At 38.6% G+C, this 22,705-nt stretch overlaps 1 protein-coding gene across 2 annotated transcripts in view; it reads right to left on the reverse strand.

Moving 5' to 3' along the window:
* Positions 1-11,394, reverse strand: part of TM9SF3 (transmembrane 9 superfamily member 3) — a 56,396-nt gene extending 45,002 nt beyond the window's left edge. For both annotated transcript variants that reach the window (XM_029932313.1, XM_029932312.1), the window contains exons 1-2: positions 11,204-11,394; positions 1,973-2,095 (exon numbers count right to left, since the gene is read on the reverse strand). In XM_029932313.1, the coding sequence (XP_029788173.1) occupies positions 1,973-2,095; positions 11,204-11,369 (289 nt within the window). In that variant the 5' untranslated portion in view covers positions 11,370-11,394. The remainder of the gene's footprint in view (positions 1-1,972; positions 2,096-11,203) is intronic.
* Positions 11,395-22,705: the final 11,311 nt, after the last annotated feature.

Genomic DNA, 22,705 nt, shown 5'->3' on the forward strand with positions numbered 1-22,705 from the left:
GGCAGGGAGTGAGGGGAGAAGGAGGGAGAGAGAGAGAATATGAATCTCAAGCAGGCTCCACACTCAGTGCAGAGCCCAACATGGGACTCCATCCCACAACCTTGGGATTATGACCTGAGCCGAAATCAAGAGTCAGACACTCAACCGACCTGGATTGAACCACTCAGGCACCTCTCTCTAAGAGGCTTTAAAAAAGACTCTGAAATATTTATCCAAGAAAAAGCTAAATAAGAATTTTTTTCTGACAAGAATTCTCGTGGTTCAGACATTCTAGGGCACCCAAATGTATCTCTCCCAAACATGGCAGACCCTAGAATCCCAGAGCTAAAAAAGGTTTATTTTAGGACAGGAAAGCACAGTTGCCATGTTCCTAAGGAAATCCACAGAAATGACTCAAAAAAACTATGGTTCCAGAAAAGAAACCCAAAAACAATGCAAAAGAATGGAGAGGAACCTGCTCTCTCACCAAAAGTAAAGGAAACCCTGACTATTGGGTTCTCCTCAACTGCAGGCTCACAAATCTTGAGTGAACATTCAGAGCATCTTCCTGCTACCCTTAGAGCTGATCACAGAAATGTCTGTGTTAATGCAACACTAATTATACTCATTAATATGAAATGCTTACTATTTATACCTAATTAAGATGCAACAGAGTAGCAATGATGCATACAATTATATCTTGAGATTGACTTTCTTACAAATTTCATCTTAGCACCACATTACACTCTGGTCTGCTATATTCAGTATTTCAGTTTGGTGCTCATGAATGTAGCAGTCTGCTAACAAATTAAAGAATTAGAATGTTAATTATATATAAGAACAGGTGTCCAAAGGGGGAAAAAAACCACCAAGAGAATAATATGATCAAACATGCTGACTATCACAGCTGGCTATGATCTGCATTTAAAATAATTCCATCATATTCTTAACAAGTTCGCCGCCTTCACGTAGCCAAGCCAGCTATGGGACTCTCCCTACCTCCTGACTAGCATACACGTCTGGAGGAGCTCTGTGCCTCGCATGCTGTCACCCATATGAGACACAAAGGGACACAGAGCAGCTCTGGTCCCCAAATGCCCTGCCAACTGCAGTAAGTACTCAACTACCTCTTTAAAATAGTCACTTCCCACCCTCTTTAGAATATTCCTTTACTTTATACTGACTTGTTATAAACTAACTCATTTCAACAGTACACAGATGTGAATTCCTTTACCTAATACTGATGTTCTCCTGCAAAGCTGCATGTAAATATATCCTTTAAAAAAAAAAACTAAAATAATTTAATCAAGTATAGCACAAATAGAGTTTGGATTTGGCATAGGTCTGTATTAATTATCCATCAATATTGATAAGTAAGAGCTACAACACTAACAAGTTTTTAGGGGCACCTGGTTGGCTCAGTCAGTAGAGATGTGACTCATTATCTCAGGGCTATAAATCTGAACTGGGTGTAGAGATTATTTAAAAATAAAAATCTTTAAAAAAATCCATGAAAAAAATGTTAAACATACGATGTTTTGGAAAATAACACAGGAACTAACAAACAAGTCATCCAGGAGACTGTCTTATCTAAAAACTATACCACAGTTCCACACGGGAGAAAGCCAAAATAAAACAAAATCCTATTTAGTTCCTTTGATTATATATGATAGAATCAGTCAAAATAAGGTATAAGAAAAATGAGGGGAGAGAGGATATTTCATATTGTTCAAAATACTTAATTCCTTAAATCTTAAAAGTTATATTATATAAAAGTTATATTTTGAGGGAGTGTCATATGAGGTTTGGCAACTTAGTTAAACCCTCTTAAAGCAACAGGGGATCATAAAATTGATATTAAAATAATTCTGTGGAAAATAGTGAAAACACATTTACTGATTCAATGTACAATCAATCACCTTAAGAGTCATTACATAAGTCATGCTTAGTATGCAAATAGTCCCAAACGTTAAATATGCCATAGAACACCTACCCCATATTGGCAAGTCATCTATGTACATCTGATACCAGTAGTGATTTCTGATAGCATACACAAATGCGTCTCTCTTTTCTTTATCTAAGTCAATTTCACAGTAAGTGGCTGGCATCACATCATCTGCAAAAAATAAAAATTGTACATGAGCACAGTGGTTTGCAAAATAGCAGAAAAATTACACAAGAAAAAGCCAACATTTCTTGAAGTTAAAATTTGTATTCATAATCATTGAATCTGGGTGATAATTACATGAGGGTTCATTCAGTAGATAATTCTTTCCTTTTTAATGTATGTTTTAAGAGTTTTCAAAATAAAGGAATTTAACCATCTATATTTTTAAGGATTATTTTATTACATGAAGCAATCATCCCTATATAAAAAATTTATACAAAAACATTTACAAAATAAGTTTATAATGAATAATTTGATTTTAAAAACAAAAACAAAAAAGCTTACAATACACAGGAAAGTTTTCATTTAATATACACCAAAAACTCAAAAATATGATCCTAAAGCTATAAGATCTGAGATATTCATTTTAACATTCTTGGAAATGCAAGTCACTAGAGGCCGTAGACTCTAAGAGGAATCCTAGTGACTCTTCATAATTAGAAAGATGAAAATACAACCTCCATCTAGCAGGTGTCACTGTTTATTAATTACCCAAAGGTCCCCTAGAGATGAGTCATTTCCACTCGAATGCTTTCAAAAATACTGCTACCACAATACTGTTCAGATGGTCTCTAACCTATAAATCTTTCAAAAACATGCTTTCAAAATGGGCTTATAAATAAGTACTGGGCGAGGGGGTGGGAGGGAGCGCCTGAGTGGCCCAGTCAGTTAAGCATCCGACTTCGGCTCAGGTCATGATCTCATGGTTGGTGGGTTTGAGCCCTGCATCGGGCTCTGTGCTGACAGCTTGCTCAGGGCCTGGAGCCTGCTTCGGATTTTGTGTTTCTTTTTCTCGCTGACCCTCCCCGCTCATGCTCTGTCTCACTCTATCTCTCAAAAAATAAATAAATGTAAAAAATATTTAATTAAAAAAATAAAAATAAGTACTAGGGATACAACATACAACACGATAACTACAGCCATCACTGGTGTAAGACATAGGAAAGTCTTTAAGAGAGTAAATCCCAGGGCGCCTGGGTGGCTCAGTCAGTTAAGCCTCTGACTTCAGCTCAGGTCAGATCTCACGTTCGTGGGTTCGAGTCCCACTTCAGGCTCTGTGCTGACAGCTAGCTCAGAGCCTGGAGCCTGCTTCCAGTTCTGTGTCTCCTTCTCTCTCTGCCCCTCCCCCTCTCAAGCTCTGTCTCTCTATCAAAAATAAATAAAACATTGAAAAAAATTTTTTAAAAAGAGAGTAAATCCCAAGAGTTCTCATCATAAGAAGAACAGTTTTTTTCTTTCTTCTTTTCTTTTTATTGTATCTGTATGAGAATCTGGATTTTAGCTGAACTTATTTGTGGTCATCACTTCACAATATGTGTGACTCAATCAATCATGCTGTATGCCTTACTTCTACAGTGATGTATGCCACTATTTCTCTATAAAACTGGAAAAAAACGTGCTTATGGTCATCAGTTTCTAAACAAAATGAAGACCAAACCCAAAAAAACCTGTAAACATTCTAGATGCCCACTGAAATGATTAAATTGCTTTTTTATATTACTTAGGCAATTAGAATAAATGACAAATCTTAACAACAAAAAAATAAAGCATAGTTGTTTAAGGTCTCCTGTATTATATTATTGGTTATTTTGAACTTGAAATGCAATTCTCCCCAAGAAACAATGTTAAATTTCTTAAATCTTGATTAAAACCCCTTAAACATAAATTGCAGCTGAACCATGATTAATAGCCAGCTATATTATTTCTTCTGAGTTATGACACTACCAACATGTCTTCCCAATTCTCAACAAGAAAGAACAGCTTCCCCTTATTAGAGCTCAGCCAGAGTGGATGCCCCAAAACCGTAAAACCAAAGACAGCAGGAACCACTTAAGTCCATGAAAGATGGATAGGGAAATACCCTCACTCCAAAAGTAGAAGAAAATTGCTTTGTCTCCAACAATGGCTCCCATACAGATTTCCTTTCTACCAAGGCCCTTCTAGGCAGCAAGGAATTTAGGATTTTCATAATAGCAAAAACTGAGGCAGAGCGGAGAAGGGCGGTGGGGGGGAGGTTAGGACACAAGATTTCTAGAAAGGGTTCCTACAGCAGGAGCTAGGAGAACTGGTAGCAAGAGGTGTCCAGACTTCCAGAGTGTGGTAATGCACAAAAGGCAGCAGGCGACTACAGCAATGAGGGGAGAAAGAGAAGCCCAGGAAGGTCCAGGCTTGGGCAGCGGCAAAGACCTGTGAGAGACGGCACAGCGAACACTTCAAAGCCACCAAATTCCTTGCTGTTTAAGTCAGACGTTCAAAGATAATCGCCATTAGCAAACAGTGTTGAAGTTTTACGTACGAATTCTGAGATATACAAATGGCGTTTACCTGCATAAAGCTTTTAAGATTTCTCACAGTCTGAACCTCAGTTCAACTCTCTCTTGCCCAACCATCTGTCATTTTCTCTCCCTACACTCCAGCCAAACGCAACCACCTGCAGTTTGCACACACCTGTGCACTCTGGGCCTCTGGACTTGCCGGCCTATGTTGGAATGCCTACTATAAATGTCTACCCTAAAATTTTTCCCATCACCTACCCTCTCCTCTGCAGAGTAATCCTTGATTCCCCACCCCCACACCTCTCATATACCAGAGCCTGCCCCTTTCTATGAAATTCCATGGCTTTCTCTCCATATCTCCCTATGACACCTAGGCCTACACCAATTACCACCTCATACCAGTATCTGAGCTCCTCAAAAAGACCATCAGGCCTTGAGAGCTATGTGTATACTGATCATATCCTTTTTACTCCCAGCTATGCCTGTTTCAGTACCCTACACAGAACAGGCACTAAACAAAACATTTTAGCAAATTTTAAGAGCAAACTTTTACATTTACTTGGCAAAGGAAAACATGAAGTATATTACAGTATGTATATATACATTCATCACTGTATGATTAGTGTGCATGCGCGGGTATGTGTGTAAGGAGGAAAATGCCAATATAAACAAATGAAATTTGTAAGCGGAGTATCTCAGAATGATTCACAAAGAGGTCGTGAAGAGTATCTTTCACTGATGTAAAATCTAGTAAAGAAATGGGTCAAAGGGAAAACCTATCTTTAGGGTAGGCTATAAAAAGGACCATGTGAGATCATATTTCAATGAAATTCCTCTTGCAGACATGTGGGCAAATACAAACATCACAAATAATTGAAGAATCTGGTTGCTCAACTAAAACAGCACTTCTCTCGGGAAGGAGCTGCTTTGAAAATATCTAATGTAAAGTGTCTGAATACGCCAGACTGTTGTTCAGCATTCTATATAAATGGAAAACAACCTGAAAAATCTATCACAGTACATCACTGCTGTTAAATTATAAAAGGGCATACCTTTTTCAGATGAAATACACACCTATGAATTCTGAAAAGGATACAATTAAGATCTCACCAATGTAAACACACATTATATGGGGCAAGGAGGAACAAAAGCAAAGTTATAAAGTGGCAACTATTAATATTGATTTTTCAAGCAGGCAGCAAGGGTAGATTCTGGAAACTACATACCAGTATGTCTGTCATCAATTCACAACAACACCCCAGACTAATACCTGAACAATGAAAACATTGAGAAAGGAATATGGGATCTATTTGAGTTCTCTAGAACACATCATGCCTAGCTTTATTAGCTTTCTCTTTTGATAGCATTACTAAATTGGAAATCACTAAGGCTCTACACCTCAAATTCAGCTGCACTTGGCTTTTTCATGAAGTCACCATAGACAAATTTATAAACAGGCAGAAACTTGAGTTTTAGTCTGGGCTCTACTATTTACTAGCTATGTGAATAAAAGCAAGTCATTCAACCTCTTCGAACCTCAGATCCCTCAACCGTGAACCAGAGATAACATCTATCTCCTTCCCAGAGTTGTTTTAAGAATTAAAAGTGTCAATATATCCACAGTGTTTTCTTGGGCCACACATCCATTTGAGAATCCAATGAAAGTTGTATCTCCCTTGTCCCCCTAAAAATGCACATTCAAACAAAACTAAGTGTACAGTTTCAGAAAACTCATGGACCCCTGAAGCCAAAACCCATGGACCTCTGAAGCTAGAGTTTCTGGTTCAACTTTGTACACCCAGAGCCTACTGTAGTGCTATACATAACTTATTAAATAAGTAAATTAATATTATGTCTCATACATAAAATAAAACATTAGATGTTACAGAAGTTTTTTGAAATCTAACATGAACTCAATTTTTTAAAATTCTAAATAATGTGGATGAATGTGAAAAAAAGAAGGATGGAATTCAAGTGATTTTTTATTTACTTTATATTTCTCTGCAGTTTCTTAATTTTGTTCACTGATCCTGTATCATTGTCAAAAAAAAAAAACATAAACATACATTCTTTTGCAAAAAAAAAAAAAGATATCAATCTGGAGTAGAACAATGTTACCAATGGTTTGAACAGGAACTTATAAAAAGCCCTGGCTATTCAAATTTGCAGTTAGCACAAAGTTTAAGGAACTGCTAACACCAAGAATTCAAAATACCTAAATGCAAAATTCAGTACAAGATTCAAATTATTTCGTTTGGCTAAAACACTTTGGTAGAAACCAACAGGACAAAATATGGCATTAAGTTCCCAGACTTCCAATTAAACAGGACAGATTAACCACAAGTATGTGTCTTTTCCCTCCTGAAATTCCATTAAAATGTCAATAAAGGAATAAAAAGGATGTAGGTACTCAAGGACAAAATGAGGACAATAAGATTTCAACGCATTTTTGGAACACTGAAAATGAACAGAAAATGGCAAATGACTGACAAAGCTGAGGAAACCGTAACAGAAGAGGGTTGGTGTCACAGAGCACAGGGACACTTGAGATTCTCAGGACTTGAAAGGCACCACACACATCACAAAGTAGGGGACAGATGTAGGGCTGAACACACAGAGGAACTGTATAAAAAGATGTTTATGGAAGGCTTGGACGCCCAAGTTCCCTTTTCCGCTCACCACCAGGCTAGAAGAGTAACCTCAATTCCCCCCTCCAGGAGACCACAGGCACCTTCCCCTAGAGAACTCCACCAAAAAGGCTGCAGAGTTAGGGAGAGTAGACTCCGGGGCCTGAAGACAGCATGGGGGACTGACTGAAGTCAACATCTTTAGGCAGAATGAAAGGCCCTGCTGCTTCTCCAGCCTCTTCCCCACTGTGGCAGTCAGGCCCTTACCACCCAGACAGGTATCTGGAAGATCACACTGCACTGTGGTTAAAAGCTCAAACTTTAGCCCTGCACTCCCTACGTTCAAATCCTTATTCTGCCACTTTGCATCTGTGAATCCTTGGACAAGTTATCCAACGTCTGGGCCCCAACCTCCTCATCTGAAAAATAAGGATAATACACCTCATAACACTGAGGATGAAAACTCAAGACTGAGAATCACAGAAGTGGAAATACATAAGATTCAAAGTAGCCTTTGGCATTTCTCTATCTGTAGTGCTCTCAACTTACAATTTCATTCTTCTGTTAAGTTGGGATATTCACGGAAAAGAAAATTCAAAAGAAGATCAATAAAACAAATAAGAGGCAAGAAGCCTCTAGAAGCCATCAATTTTTCAACAATATCTTTTATTATGCTGTAACAATTCTCAAATGAGGGGAAAGGGGAGTGGACAGTGACCTCCCCTGGTTAGGAAATACTATTCCAGATCATCTAAAGATCATAGTGAGCCAATTATCATAAAGAACAGATAAGCACAGGGGTGCCTGGGTGGCTTAGTGGGTTAGTGTCTGACTTTGGCTCAGGTCATGATATCACAGCTTGGGGGTTCAAGCCCCATGTCGGGCTCTGTGCTGACAACTCAGAACTTGGAGCCTGCTTCAGATTTATGTCTCCCTTTCTCTCTGCACCTCCCCTACTCACACTCTGTCTCTCTCTCTCTCTCTCTCTCTCTCTCTCAAAAATAAACAAACATTTTAAAAAGTTATTTTAAAAGAACAGACATGGAGGGCCTGGGTGGCTCAGTTAAGCATCTAACTCTTGATTCTGGCTCAGGTCATGATCTCATGATTCATGAGATAGAACCCTGTGTTATTAGCACAGAGCCTGCTTGGGATTCTCTCTCTCCTCTCTGCCCATCCCCCACTCCCAAGTGCTCACTCTCTCTCAACTAAATAAACTTAAAAAAAAAAAAGAGCTTACAATGTCTAAATAGCTAAGGATACAACAGTAAACAAGAATGCCACTGTCCCTACCCTAACAGAACTAACTAAACTACCTAGCAAGCTAGTGCAATAGCTTGAGGATAAATCAAATCCTATGATCAATCAAGTAATTTAATATTTCCTAATTGCTAATACAAAATTAAGTTGGAACTACAGACCCACACTATGTGTGATTAGTATTCCTATCAACAACCATCTTTAAAATGTAAACTATGTATCAGGAACTTTGATAAATGCTCTATTTAATTACCTCATTTAAATCAAACAACAATTCTATCAAGTAGATATCATATCCCTCATTTCACAGATGAGGAGAATGAGATCAAAGACGAAAAATAACGTGCCCGTGACTAAACAGGTAGGCAGAGGTGGCACCGGGATACAATCAAGTCTCTGATTCTGAATCACGTTTTCTCCATTCCACAATGGTAGGGTTCCAAGAGGTACCCTCTAAAATCATAGGGTAATGAATTCAGGCCTGGTTCAGAGATACCCAACTTAATTCTGCCCTTCTCTTTCTAATTTCCTTTATATGTTCTTGGTTTAGTATTTTGTCTAATGGCAGTATATAACATTTTGGGGAGGGGGAAAAAAGCTGTGCATAACATCTCAAGTGAGAGGCATCCTACATTAGACTTAAGACGATCACTAGTTCCCTAAAAGTCAATTTAATGACCTTCATTTTATGAAATAATACCAATTTATTTAGTCTGGCAGAATTTACTAAATTTAAAAAAAGGTGTGTGTGTATATCTGTGTGCGCATATAAGTGTGTATGTATATACCTATATAGTATTTTCTAGTTTTGAAATATTTCCAAAACTTTATTTGAATATGCCTTGATAAGAACATTTAAAAATTGAATACTTGAGTGATGAAAAGATTAACAATACAAATGCTTCTATAATTCACATTGGGACATAAAGATTTGTGTTTCCATGGCATTATTAGTATGCCATGATACTCCTTGGGCAAATCATTTCATCTCTGGGCCTCACTAAGGGGAAATCAGATGACAATCTCTAAGGCGCATCCAACCTTTAAAATTCTATGACACTATAAATAACAACCAGGAAACTAGTAAAACATTGCTCAAAGCATTGATCAACTATGTCTTTGAACAGGGCAAGCAAAAGATGACAGCAGAAAGAGAAATCTCATCAGCATTCACTTTTTCATCTGGACCACTTAATTTAGCAGCTCCCTCAGCAGCACATCTGCCCGCGTTGGAGGTGCAGAGCTAAGAAGACTCCAAGGAACCGCCAACTCTTCGGAAATAACACCTGGCCAGTCCTTGTGCTTTTCATCATAAGGTGCTTAATCGGAAAGTAAAATAAAGCCCACTTTTACAGCCCACAAAAATTGTTCCCCTCTATCTAACCAATCTATTCCTTTCAGCCTCAAGGAGCTAATAAAAGAGGACAAGTGAAAATAGCTGAATGATTACTCTTTAGCAAACAGGCTGAGACTTCGAGACTTTGCTGTCCATGGCAGCAAAGTAGGACTCAGCGTTTTTGCCTATCTGTTCTAGCTCTCCGGTTCCTCCTTTGGTAAATGCACACCAAATATGAAAAAGGAGAAAGTTATGTGAATAAATGTAGGACCCACACGCTAGTCCAAGTTTTTTCCTTACTTGCAATTAAGTAGTTACGTTGCCTGATTAAATTAAAACACAAGCCTCAGGGTGTGTTTACAATAATTTATAAAGACACAGGCAGGCCACTGGGGTTTAAATTTACAACTTAATTTTATAATTAAGCCCCAAAGAACACAGTGCGAGGGCAGGGAGAAGAATGCAAATATATACACCTGTTTTCAAAAACAATAACAAAAAATATTCTGAAAACAAGAATAAAATTTAACCAGTCAAAATTAAGTATTATCTTTAAAATATTATCTTTAAAAAAAAATCTCAATTCACATCCTTTTCTCAAAAGTGCAAAAATAGCAGTTACTGTTCATTTTACACTTGCAGACAATGAAGTCAAAATGAAAGTAAAGAGTTTCAGTAAAATCAATGCAGTAAAAGAAACAGGATTAAAATTCAAAGCTCCTGATTACAAGATCCAAGCTCTATTCAAAAATCAGGACACCTAATCAAAGATCCTGTAAAAATTCAATTACTCAGGCTTCTGTTCACTGGGTTAAAAATGTCTATGCAGAAAATACACTCTCTGGCTAATTTCACAGAAAAAAATTAGTAGAGCCTGATAAAATAGATACCTGCATAATAACCAGATGAAGATTTTTTTTGCAGTTTTAACAAGTCTTTGACTTAAAATTTAAAACCACACTATCCTACTAGAATTAAGAGAGTAAATTAACACCCACTGATAAATACATTCGGGGCCAATGGTACAAGTCTGAATTTGAGGCTTTACACAGAATTTTTAAGTATCCATACACCCCATGACATTCCTGTACCTCCAGAAATTATGAATCTCTGACAGCCTTCCCCAACCACGTATGTCTAATAACTAGAGGGCTTACTAGAAATCACTTTTCAGAAAGAAATAGGTTAGGGAAACAATTTTATCAACAAATATTTATTTTATTACTTTACAAATAAATATTCAAAATAAACTTTTGTTACTTACTAACGTACTATTCTCAATGCAACTTCACTTACAGATGAAAACATTTTTTAGAGTCTAGAGCAGTGTTTCTCTAGGGTCAGTCAGCCATGTCTGATGACAGGCTGGGATGTCACAACTGAAAGGTGCTACTGGCACCTACTGGGTAGAAGCCAAGGACTTTGCTAAATATCCCACAACGTACAGGGCAGCTCCCCACAAAACAGAATATCTGGCCCCAATGTCAATAGTGCCAAAGCTGAGAAATGCTGGCCTATACTCTGACTTGTATTTTAAGGACTATTAAGGTTTACTTACCTTTGAATTTAATATCCAGACCACTAAATTCCAATTCAACTCCTTGAAGTGCTTCTCCCAGAGTTTCATGGTAATGACTGATACTTTTTTTTGACCCCACGCAGAATGGAAGTGAAAAGTACTTATATGTCTCTTGGCGATTATGGTAGGGCCCAACAGTATTCATCCATAAGACAACTTCCTCTTTATCTTGATACTGAAACAAACAAAAAACGAATTATAAATTTTTAAATCTAACTAAAAAAAAATTTTAATGCTTTATTTATTTTTGAGACAGAATATGAGAGGGGGAGGGGCAGAGAGACAGGGAGACACAGAATCCAAAGTAGGCTACAGGCTCTGAGCTGTCAGCACAGAGCCTAACACAGGGCTTGAACCCATGAACGTGAGATCATGACCTGAGCCGAAGTCGGAGGCTTAACCAACTGAGCCACCCAGGCACCCAAAATCTAATTTAAATAAAGGAGTATTTGTTATATGTTCTAGACAAAAGTGTACTGTGTTTGGGAAGCTATAAATAAAATACTAGAAGTTTATTTTATTTTAATCTGATGACCAATGTCCACATCTTAAAAAGACACTTCTTGCATTTTAAAATTTTAACTTCTGATTGTGATTTCAGGCAGATCTATCTTTTCTAAACTTTGTTTTACAGAAGGTATTGTTTAAACAAAGTCCAATAGCCCATAAGAGTTCAAAAGCACATGAAGTAATGGTGAACCCAGAACCAGTATTATTCACCATGCTAACATGGACAAGGAAGGAGGAAAGAAAATCAATAGCTTATCCAGAAATTCACGTTAATCATTAGAAACTAAAAAATCTAAAATTGCCAGCAAGCACAAATAAAATTTCATCTCCTTTCTAATCTTTTCCGTGGCCATTGGTCAAGGTACTAGAAAGGAGAGAAATGACTAAACAAGAGGAAGAGAAAGCTGTACTATGGAAATCTCTATAGTCCATTCAAGCCATCATTCTATTTTCCCCCTTTATTAGCCCGAAAGCCATATACTGTGTGCATACTTCTTCGGATAAGTAACTATGGTTATCAGTAAATACTATCTGTAGCTAAATCTGCAGTGTGGGCCAATGACTTTGCGTAGGTGACTTCATGTTTCCAGGGTCAACTGGAGAATGTGCCAAAGATTTCTAAAATCTTAAGTTTAAAATTCCTATGATTCTATGAAAAGCAATCACCCATAGCAACATAAATTGAAGACGAGATAGGATAAAATATAAATCAACTAATAGTGCAGATGTTAAATCACTGAACAATTGTTTACTGAGTGCCTGCCACGTCCAGTAATTGTGTTTGAAGCTGAGGATACAGCTTTTAACAAGACAGGTTCCCTGCCCTACTGGAGCTCAGAGCCGAAAGGGAAAGATGGACACTGAACAAGTAATTACAATAAAGTAGGGTGCTATGGAGCATATAACAGAGGAAGCTATCTAACTAACCCAACTACCAAATTCTTACCTCTAAAACTAATATATAAACATTTTTTATCAAAATCCAACCTCTCCAGGGGCGCCTGGGTGGCTCAACCAATTAAGCATCCGACTTCGGCTCATGTCATAATCTCACAGTTTGTGGGTTCGAGCCCTATGTCGGGCTCTGTGCTGAGAGTTCAGAGCCTGGATGGAGCCTGCTTCAGATTTTGTGTCTCCCTCTCTCTCTGCCCTTCCCCCACTCATGCTCTTGTTTCTCTCTCTCTCAATAATAAACATTAAAAAAATTTTTTTTTAAATCAAACCTCTCCAAAAACAAACTCATGCCACCCAAATTTACCCTTTCATCTTTGTTTTTCTAATGGTATCACCATTTACTCACACATGGAAACTCAGACCCCAAGTCTCTCTGCATTCGAAAAACACACAGACTTGTCTACTCTCACCCGAAGCATCTACATCTCCCTTTTGATCCATACCACCAACATCCTACCTAAGAGTTACATCTAATCACCTCATCTTCAAATATAATAAATGTCTCAACATTCATATAAAACATTGTTCAGGTCATTAAGAAAATAATAAACTGTCTTTTTTTTTGAATACATGACACATACCAAGCATATTGTTAGGTACTAAGGACACACAGCTGACCCTTGAACAATGCAGGGTTAGGGTCAAATCCATACGTAACTTCAGAGTCTCCCCAAACTTAACTGCTAATAGCCTTGTTGATCAGAAGCCTTACTAACAACATAAACAATCGATTAACACACCTTGTATATGTATTGTATACTGTATTCTTACAATAAATGTCAGCCACGGTTCCTGGCTGCCTCAGGCAAGGATTATCACTCTCCGGGGGAGTGAACGAGTAAACAAGATTTGCATCTGGAGGCTGGAGAGTGCCATTTCCTGGTCAAAATAATTTTGGCCTCTGTCATGCTGGGCCAGATGTAGAGTGGCCAAGGTGCACAAAAGATCAAAACCGCATTTTGGATTATTCAGTGCTAGCTTCCTCTCCCCAGCATTTGCAAAGGCAAGTATGGATGCTTCTTTTGATATGCATTTGACTCTGTTTACCTGGTAACTGATCCAGGTCAGTTCTCCGCGCCAAAGTTCTATATAAGAGGAATTATTTTCTTAATGAAAAGGGGGAGAAGAAGAAGAATAAAGAAGCGAGAGGCTTGATCGGAAACCGTGTGCTGTCTTCACTCTCTGTGTCTTCCCTCTCCTGCCCTGTTTTCTCTCCCTCCCTCAGGAAAAGAACCCACGAGGATTTCCCGTCCTGCTGGCCAGGGCGGGACACGACAAATAAAGTAAGCTAGAAAAGAAAAAATGTTAAGAAAACTGTAAGGAAAATACATTTGTCAAACTTCACTGTATTTATGGGAAAAAATCTGCATGTAAGCAGACCTACGCAGTTCAAACCTATGTTGTTCAAGGGTCAACATACAGATGAATAAAATACTGTCCTTTCCTTTAAGAAGTTCACAATCTACAGTGGTGCCAAACAAGTACATGATTAATGATAAAGAAATAAGCATTAAAATTAAGGTAATAAAGGGCTATTACAGCAACAATAGCTGAATCACTAATTCTGCTTTGGCAGAGAAAAAAATTCTCTTAACAATATAGAATGTGTTTCAAGTGAATTCAGAAAAACAACAACAGATAATCTGCACATATGAAGGAAGGTATCAGAGGTCTGAACACAGCCATCCAGCCCCATTCAGCGGACAAAGCTGCACACGCCACCTCTCTTCCTTCCGCTGCTCACGGTCACACAGCACTCGTCAATCAGTCTTTTATGGAGGCAGTTACCGCACAGGAATTCTCAAAACCGCGCACAACACCAATCAACCATCAACTGACCAAAGCTGCTATTAGAACTGAAACTTGCTCACTAGACAGAAACCTCTCTGCACAGTATAATCTACACAAAAAGTATTTAATTAGTACAATGGGGAAAAAAAAAACTGAAAAAAATGTGGAAACTTCAGTGAAATTCATTAGCAATGTCCTAAAAAAAAGTTTGAAGTGTGTATTGACTGATATGTGCACTGGTTCAACAGTACCTTTTTAGAGAAAAAGGGGAGGTAACAACACACACATATTTAAGATTAGAATGCTGAAAATGAGGACCTATCAATGAGGACCTTGTCATTAATCCTGCAGCGTCCGTAGAAATGTTTAAATGTTACTTGTGAAAATAAGCACAAAAATATTTTTTCTATAAATTCCAAAACTCATAATTCCTTCAAAAATAAACAAAAATTAGAATTTAAATACTTATTTTAAAAGGGTATTCTTTTTTTTATATACAAACTGAAGCATAAAATAACTTAAGGGGCACAGTGTGTGTTAAACGACACATTCCGAAGTGGCTGCCTCTACGAGGTAGTAGAACTGTGGCCACGTGATGGAAACTGCACTGCAACAAAACATACACCATTCTGTAACCCTTCTGGGAAGAGGACCGAAATACGAGAAATATGTACATGTGTAATACATGCACACCTTCACACATACACATATACACACACATACGGGGAGGGGGTGGCTAGGCTGAAGATTAAGGCAAAAATGCTTCTTTTCTTTTACATCACTCCTTATGCAGACCATGGTCAATATAAGGAACTTAATTAAAATGTTACTTTTCTTTGCAGTTCTAGATTACCCCTGAGAGTAAGTGCTCCCAAGACAAGGTCAAGACTAGAGACCTTTTTCAAGAGAGAAAATGTGTCTTAAAAATATCTTGAAATTAGAAAATATTGAAAGGAAGACTTCACACAATGTTTTTTAAGAGGAAAAAACCTTTCCTTTCCCTAACGCTGCTAAGAAAGCCCCTGAGCTCCACCACTCCGTGGGCAGGGAAGGCTCTTCCCTCTACTCTGGCCAAAAGGCTAACCTAACTCACTTTCAAAACGTTCCATGAAGTCCTAGCAAGCTCATTTTAAACCCTTTCCTTGGAAAAATTATGAGTAGGCCAATGACACTGAGAAAGACAGAGATTTACAAGTTACCTGCTGAGTGTAACCAGGAGAAGGGGACAAAAAGCAAGGAAGCACAGCAGGGGACCAGGGGGTCCCTGAGCATGGCAGCAGGAGTTCCTTCCAGGAGGCCTTCCTGGGAAGTGGCCAAGTGAGAGGAGGCCAATCCAGACCATCCGCATCCCTCACCGCACCGTTCTCTTCAAGCTCCAGCTCTGAGAGTTTCTGTTATACTCAGTTTCTGAGCGGTCTCCCCCAGCCCAAATGGTTTGCAGTACTGTCTTCCTTCCTTTCCTTCCCCACCTTGCTTCCCATGCCGTTCCCCCAAATCTGTAATGCACTCCTTCTCTCCACTTAGCCAATTTCTATTTACCGTTCAAAACTACTCAAATGCTCCTTTCTCAAACCCTTCAATCCTCAATTAAAGCCTTAACAGATCAATCCCTAACATGATCACCATCTTTTCGGACTGTATCATTAGCTAACACTTATGAAACACATACTCTGTGCTAGGTATACTAAGGTCTTTATATGAATATTTAATCCTCTCAAAACTTTATTAACATAGGTCCTATTATATTCCCCATTTAAAATTTTTTTTTACTGGTTACTTTTGAGAGAGAGAGAGAGAGAAAAAAATATTGAGTGGGGAAGGGGCAGAGAGCGAGGGAGACACAGAATGCAAAGCAGCTCCAGCCTCTGAGCTGTCACCAGAGCCTGAACGTGGGGCTCAAACCCACAAACCTTGAGGTCTTGACCTGAGCCGATGTCAGATGCCCAATCGACTGACCCACAAAGATGCCCCTATTTCCCCCATTTTACACATTAAAATAAACAAATTAAGAACAAAGATGTTAAATAATTTGTCCAAGATCATATAACTAATTAGTATCACATTTACAAGTTTAAGACTACACTTTTGCTACTCCCTAACCAGCTTCATTAACTAAAGAGCAAAAACTAAATGAAGAAAATATGAAAAAAAGTACAGCTGTACAAAGCAACTAAACAGTTACTGAATACTGAACAACTTTCCCATCTGAACCTTTAATGTGCCTTAAAGAAAAAAAACCTTCGTAAGAACTTACTTGTGTTCTAATTTCAAAAGGCTTGATCTTTTATTTGCAAGATGTCACCAATGTTAGGCCTCTCTTATTTAAATACTGTTTATGTGCTGGGAAAGGGGAGTCATAGAAGTTTCTCTCCTTGATCGAGATCAGGAATTAATTTTTCTCAGGAGGAACACTTTAGGAGATAGTGTTACTGATGTATTCATGTAAAATCTGAATAAAGAAATTAAAATTTTGGGGCATGTGTGTGGCTCAGTTGGTTAAGCATCTGACTTCGGCTAGGGTCATGATTTCACAGTTCCTGAGTTCAAGTCCCAGGTCAGGCTCTGTGCTGACAGCTCAAAGCCAGGAGCCTGCTTCAGATTCTGTGTCTCCCTCTCTCTCTGATCCTCCCCTGCTCACATTCTGTCTCTCTGTCTCTCAAAAATAAAATAAACATTAAAAAAAGAAGAAATGAGAATTTATATATACAGGCAAAGGACTAAAGGCTCAGAATAAGCACCCAAATGGCACCACTTTCATGGGATGAGGTAAAATACACGTTTGCTTTTTTTTCCTTTTAGAATGAAGTAGAGATTTGATACCTTTTTTTTAATTTGAGGAAGATTTTTTCCACTCTTTATATATTTTTAAAGCGATGCACATTCAAGAACAGGAATCTGAGTATGACCCACACCCAGATAAAATAAAAGCATAAACTTTGCACCATTCTTCACCAAAATTCACTTAAGTGTCTTAAGTGATCTGAGAAGAAACTGTGGTTGACACAACTAGGCAGTAGGCCAAATTTCTGAGGCAGAGGATTCTAGTAATGTACTTCATTGAGTTTGTATATGCACTATGCACACTCTTTATTATACATGTGTACAATATGTGCATGTTATACATGTTTGCTTTAAAATATAGATCAGAGTAGGGTGTCTGGCTGGCTCAGTCAGAGGGGCATGCAACCCTTGATCTCAGGGCTGTGAGTTCGAGCCCCACACTGGATACAGAGATAAATTAAAAAAAAAAAAAAACTTAAAAAAATTTAAAATACATATCTGAGAAAGCAAAATCTAGTTCTGAAAGTGTTTCAGCAATTATAATTTTGATGCCCCTTTTTTTATTTAAAACACATACATCAGATTTTTAATATAAATAAGTATAATTATAAAATATAGAAATGTATTTTTAGATAATCTCTTGAGATAACTGTGCTCTCTTCTCCCTCTCTCTCAAAATAGCTTTGTACCTAAATAAACTTTTAGTCTACCATAGAGTACAGCTGAAAATAGGACAACGAATTATGGCATTTCCTAAAACTAGATCTGTATTAAAGCACTCACAAATTCACCTGTAGTAAAGAATTTATTCTCTTCATAAATCTTCAAAAAAGTTATAAAAGTTCCCATACTCCCAACAGAGACAAAGACAAGAGGCTGCTATTTGCCAAAGCAAAGCAAAACAATCTCTGAAATCACTCGGTGGTGTGCTACGTGTTTATAGGGGAGGCTGAGTGTAGGCTACCCCAGGCACATATCAATCAGATCCTTCTAACATCACCTACCAGAGGTAAACGGGCCCCCCAAAGAAATGGGGTTTTGGCTTAGTTAGGGCCCCTAAATCATAACATGCATCCTAAAGACTCTGCATCCTAAAGGAACAATGGTCTGGATTCACTCACTGTGCTGTAAGTAACCGGGTTTCAGGCTTCCAACACTGCACAGTCTTGTCTCTGGCAGCTTCCTCAGGGCTCAGTTCACTCAACAAGCACTGATTAAATACCACTGTGCCAAGCACAGAGCCTGGGTATGTAACAGACAACAAACCAACAAACAAAAATCTGACTGTGATCTTGAGGAAAGAGAACCCATAAAACTTCAGGGCTACAGTATAAACCATAAAATGCATTAAGATTCTTGTTCCATTCATTACTGGTTTTGGGTGCTGACATCTTTACATAGTATTACTGTGGAAATTTTACTGACAAGACAGGCAGTAAAAGCAAGGACTAGAAAGTCACGAAGGCCTGTGCAGGCCTTAGGAAAATGAGTGTGTTGCATTAAATAATCTCAAGTCTTTCCAGTTCTAAAATTCTGGTTCACAATCTGAAATCTTTTTAACAGAGTCATTTGGAATCTTGGGAGACATGGTACTCTAACTACAGACGTTTCCAAGTCCTCTGAGTTTCAGAAAACCAAGTAAGAATAAACCACACCTTACACATCTTTCACTAACTCTGAAAAGTCCTTTTTATAATCTTCCAATCACATACTAAGTGCCTGTCTTTCATGAAAGTGTTAATTTTTTATTGCGAACAGTATGACCTGCCTATACAATTCGACTTTCGAAAACTGAAAGGACACACCTTTATATATTCTAGATGTTTATATACTCTAGAAGTCAACAGCACATTTCCTTCTCATTATTCTTATGAGAATATTAAAAGAGCTCTGCATAAATAAGCACTTAAAAAATAACATGACAAATAGCTAAATCCTATATCAGTAGATAAAATAAGAGAAATAAGGGGGCTTTGTGAAACTATATAAACTAGTTTTTTCTTCATAAGACCAGTTAGATAACTAGTGGGGTGCAGTACAAAATAAAAATGCAGGTCTCCTTGTTCAAAACTTATTAAGGGGTGCCCGGCTGGCTCAGTGGGTGAAAACATGTGACTCCTGATCTTTGCAGCATGAGTTTGAGCCCTGTGCTGGATGCAGAGATTACTTTTTAAAAAATTATTAAAAATTTCTAGATGGTGGGGCACCTGGATAGCTCAGTCGGGTAAGCATCCAACTCTTGATTTCAGCTCAGGTCATGATCTCACAGTCTGAGTTTAAGCCCCACATCGGGTTCCGTGCTGAGAGTAAAGAGACTGTTTGGGATTCTTTCTCCCTTTCTGCCCCTCCCCTGCTCGTGTGAGTGAGTGAATGAGTGAGTGAGTCGGTGTTGGCGCTTTCTCTCTCTCTTTTAAAAATAAATACGGTGCCTGGGTGGCTCAGTCGGTTAAGCGTCTGACTTCAGCTCAGGTCATGATCTCAGTTTCATGGGTTCAAGCCCTGCGTCAGGCTCTGTGCTGACAGCTCAGAGCCTGGAGCCTGCTTGAGATTCTGTGTCTCCCTCTCTGTCTGTCCCTCCCCCACTCATGCTCTGTCTCTCTCTCTCTCAAAAATAAAAAATAAAATTTAATAAATAGACATTTAGGTTTTTTCTTTCATTTTTTAAAAATATTTATTCATTTATTTGAGAGCGAGAGCATGCCTGAGCAGGGGATGAGCAGAGAGAGGGAGAGAGAGAATCCCAAACAAGCTCCAAACTGTCAGCGTAGAGCCAGACATGGGGCTCAATCCCACAAACTGTGAGATCATGACCTGAGCCAAAACCAAAAGTCGGATGCTCAACCAAATGAGGCACCCAGGGGCCCCAAATATTTCTCGGAAATTTCTGAATAGTAACAGCAGAACATCAAAGCAAGCTCAGTATCCACATGCACCTATTATGTGACTGCACGGATCAATGCCCATTAAGTGGACCCTCTCTCTCTTTAATGCTAACCAATCGTATCCTCAGTAACAGCCCACTTATGGAGTTAGACCAATGCAAAAATTTCTTTAAGCAGTTAAAACTACTATCAATACAGATAACTACTCAATTTAATACCAATGCTTGTCCTATTTTTAGGATAAAGGGCTGCAGAACATATCCCATGACTGCGTAGAAGACAACTAATTCAGACTGCCTGAGCTCAAATCCTACCTCCATCCCCACTGGTCTCAGACAAGTACCTTAAACTCTCTGGTGCTGGTTTACTCATCTATAAAAAGGGTATAATATTATCTTTCTCACAAGATTATTAACATATATTTAAAATAAGGGTTAATATGTGTAAAGTACTTAGAATAGTGCCTCACACACTGTTGCCACAAAAGTCCTCTTAGTTATTATTCCTACCTGGAAATTGTCTTCACAGAAAAGTTAACCTAAAGGGCAAACTTTAACTTCTGAAAATTGCTCTTTAATTAATAATTCAATCCCGTGAGTTTTTATTACACACCTACTCAGTGACTTTCCCTTGGCAATTTTTCTCCTCCTCCAATATCATCTCTTCACTACCTACTTCTGCCTGTTCAGTGGGAAAAAAAATTCACTTGACTCTAACTTTTTCAGTATTTTATCTGTTTAAGGTGAATGCCCAGTTTTCAAGAAATATTTTCAAGAAACTTAGGAAAAGTAAAAATTTTGGCTAATAGCCAAAAAAAGACAGTTATTTAAATTCTACACCTATAGCTTAACGTTAGTTTTCCTATAACCTCTTTGCTTTTTAAATAATGTGTAATTAATAACCAAGTAAAACCAGTTCAATATAGACATGAATAAAATGGATTCTCAATTTTTTTGTCCAGCAATTACCTCACACATACTATGTCCTCTCAAAAACCTTTTCTCATATATTTTATATTCAATTATTGGTATAAAAAATGGAAATGTTCCCTACAATAAAATTTCAGTGAAATTTGTATTTACATTTTAAATCTATAAATCAAACTCAGGTCTTTTTATACACCTCCAATTTGTGAAATTTAAATTAATAGCTTTCCCTATTTATAGTCATTTATATAAAACACAAGATCAAAAAGGAGGATACTAATCTTCAATTTGTATGCCTGCACTGTGGAACTATAGTTGAGAGACTTCTGAGTTTTATTTGGTAACTTTCCTTAAGTGTTCAACAAATTGGAAAAATATTAGTGACAATAGAATTGACTAAAAGGATGCCCACTGCAAATGAACAGTTCTTACACTTCAGTATGTTACCTAACAGAGAAAATGACTGTAAACAGTTTTTTTAACTGTTTAAACTGTAAACAAAATTGTCTTAAGGTGAAGTCACAAATATAGCACAAAAATATGTCAATGACTTCAGATTTCTGTCTCTAAACAAAACAAAAACAAGTTTCTGTCTGTGAATGAAGATAAACTAGCCAAAAGCTTAGAGCTTTCACTAGCTAAATTAAAAGCCCCACCAACCCAAGAACTAGAGAAAAGAAGTGGGTCAATTACAAATAAAATCTAAAGGACGGTACACTGAATATTTAAGAATGATTGCTTCACTTCCTCACTTATCAGAAATGACAGAAGACTCCCCGAAATCTTTCAGATTTAGTACGTACAGAACCAATCAAGCAAAATAAGGTCATTACGGAGTTACAGAATTAAAAAAAAAAAAATTACTCACTAAGCAACATCTCTATTTACAAGACTTCCCAGCCTGGCTCACAGCAGAAAACCATGGAGTTACAGCCCTAAGTGAAAGTCACTTTTCAGAGTCCTTAACAGTCACGCTTTGATGTAAAAAAGCCAGTTAAATAAAGAGCCAACCAATTTAAAGGTAAATGCCAAAGCGACGACGCCCGGCCTACAGGAAGAACGGGAAACTCTAGCCCAGCACAGCCAGAAGCGGCCTGAAGACTACGGGGACTGGGAGCCTCACGCAGGGGCCAGAAGGGTGAGCAGAAAGTTACAAGAAAGGCCCAGAACTGAGTGCACGCGTGTACACGTGTAACCTGCCTTTCACCCCAAGTTTATCAATGCTGTCCCCACGCCAGGGTTTTAATCCGGTCTGGGCAGGAGAGAAAATAAGGGCTGGTGAGGACCATAAAAGTGGTGGATATTTCCTGGTTAGCGTATGACGGGTAATCGTGATGCATCCATCTTCCGCTGTGTCGCAGACCCTAGGAGCCTAAGCGCCGGGGGCACCAGCCCCGCGGCCCCTCCCCGGGGAAGGGAGCGCCGACCCTCACCACGCTCCCTCCCGGACCCCGGAGCGTGGCGCCATTTAGGTGAGGGTCGGGGAAGGAGGCCCAAGCACTCGGGAACGGAGTCCTGCCCGGGAAGCGCACACAAACGCCTCCTCCCAGCTCCCGGGGTTCCTGCTCCGCCAGGCCCAACCGGAAGGCGCCCTCGGCGGCCGCGGGGCTCCACCGGGCCGCCCAGCCCTCCAGGCC

The sequence above is a fragment of the Suricata suricatta genome, chromosome 2, assembly GCF_006229205.1.
Source record: "Suricata suricatta isolate VVHF042 chromosome 2, meerkat_22Aug2017_6uvM2_HiC, whole genome shotgun sequence".
Classification (NCBI taxonomy): Eukaryota; Metazoa; Chordata; class Mammalia; order Carnivora; family Herpestidae; genus Suricata; species Suricata suricatta.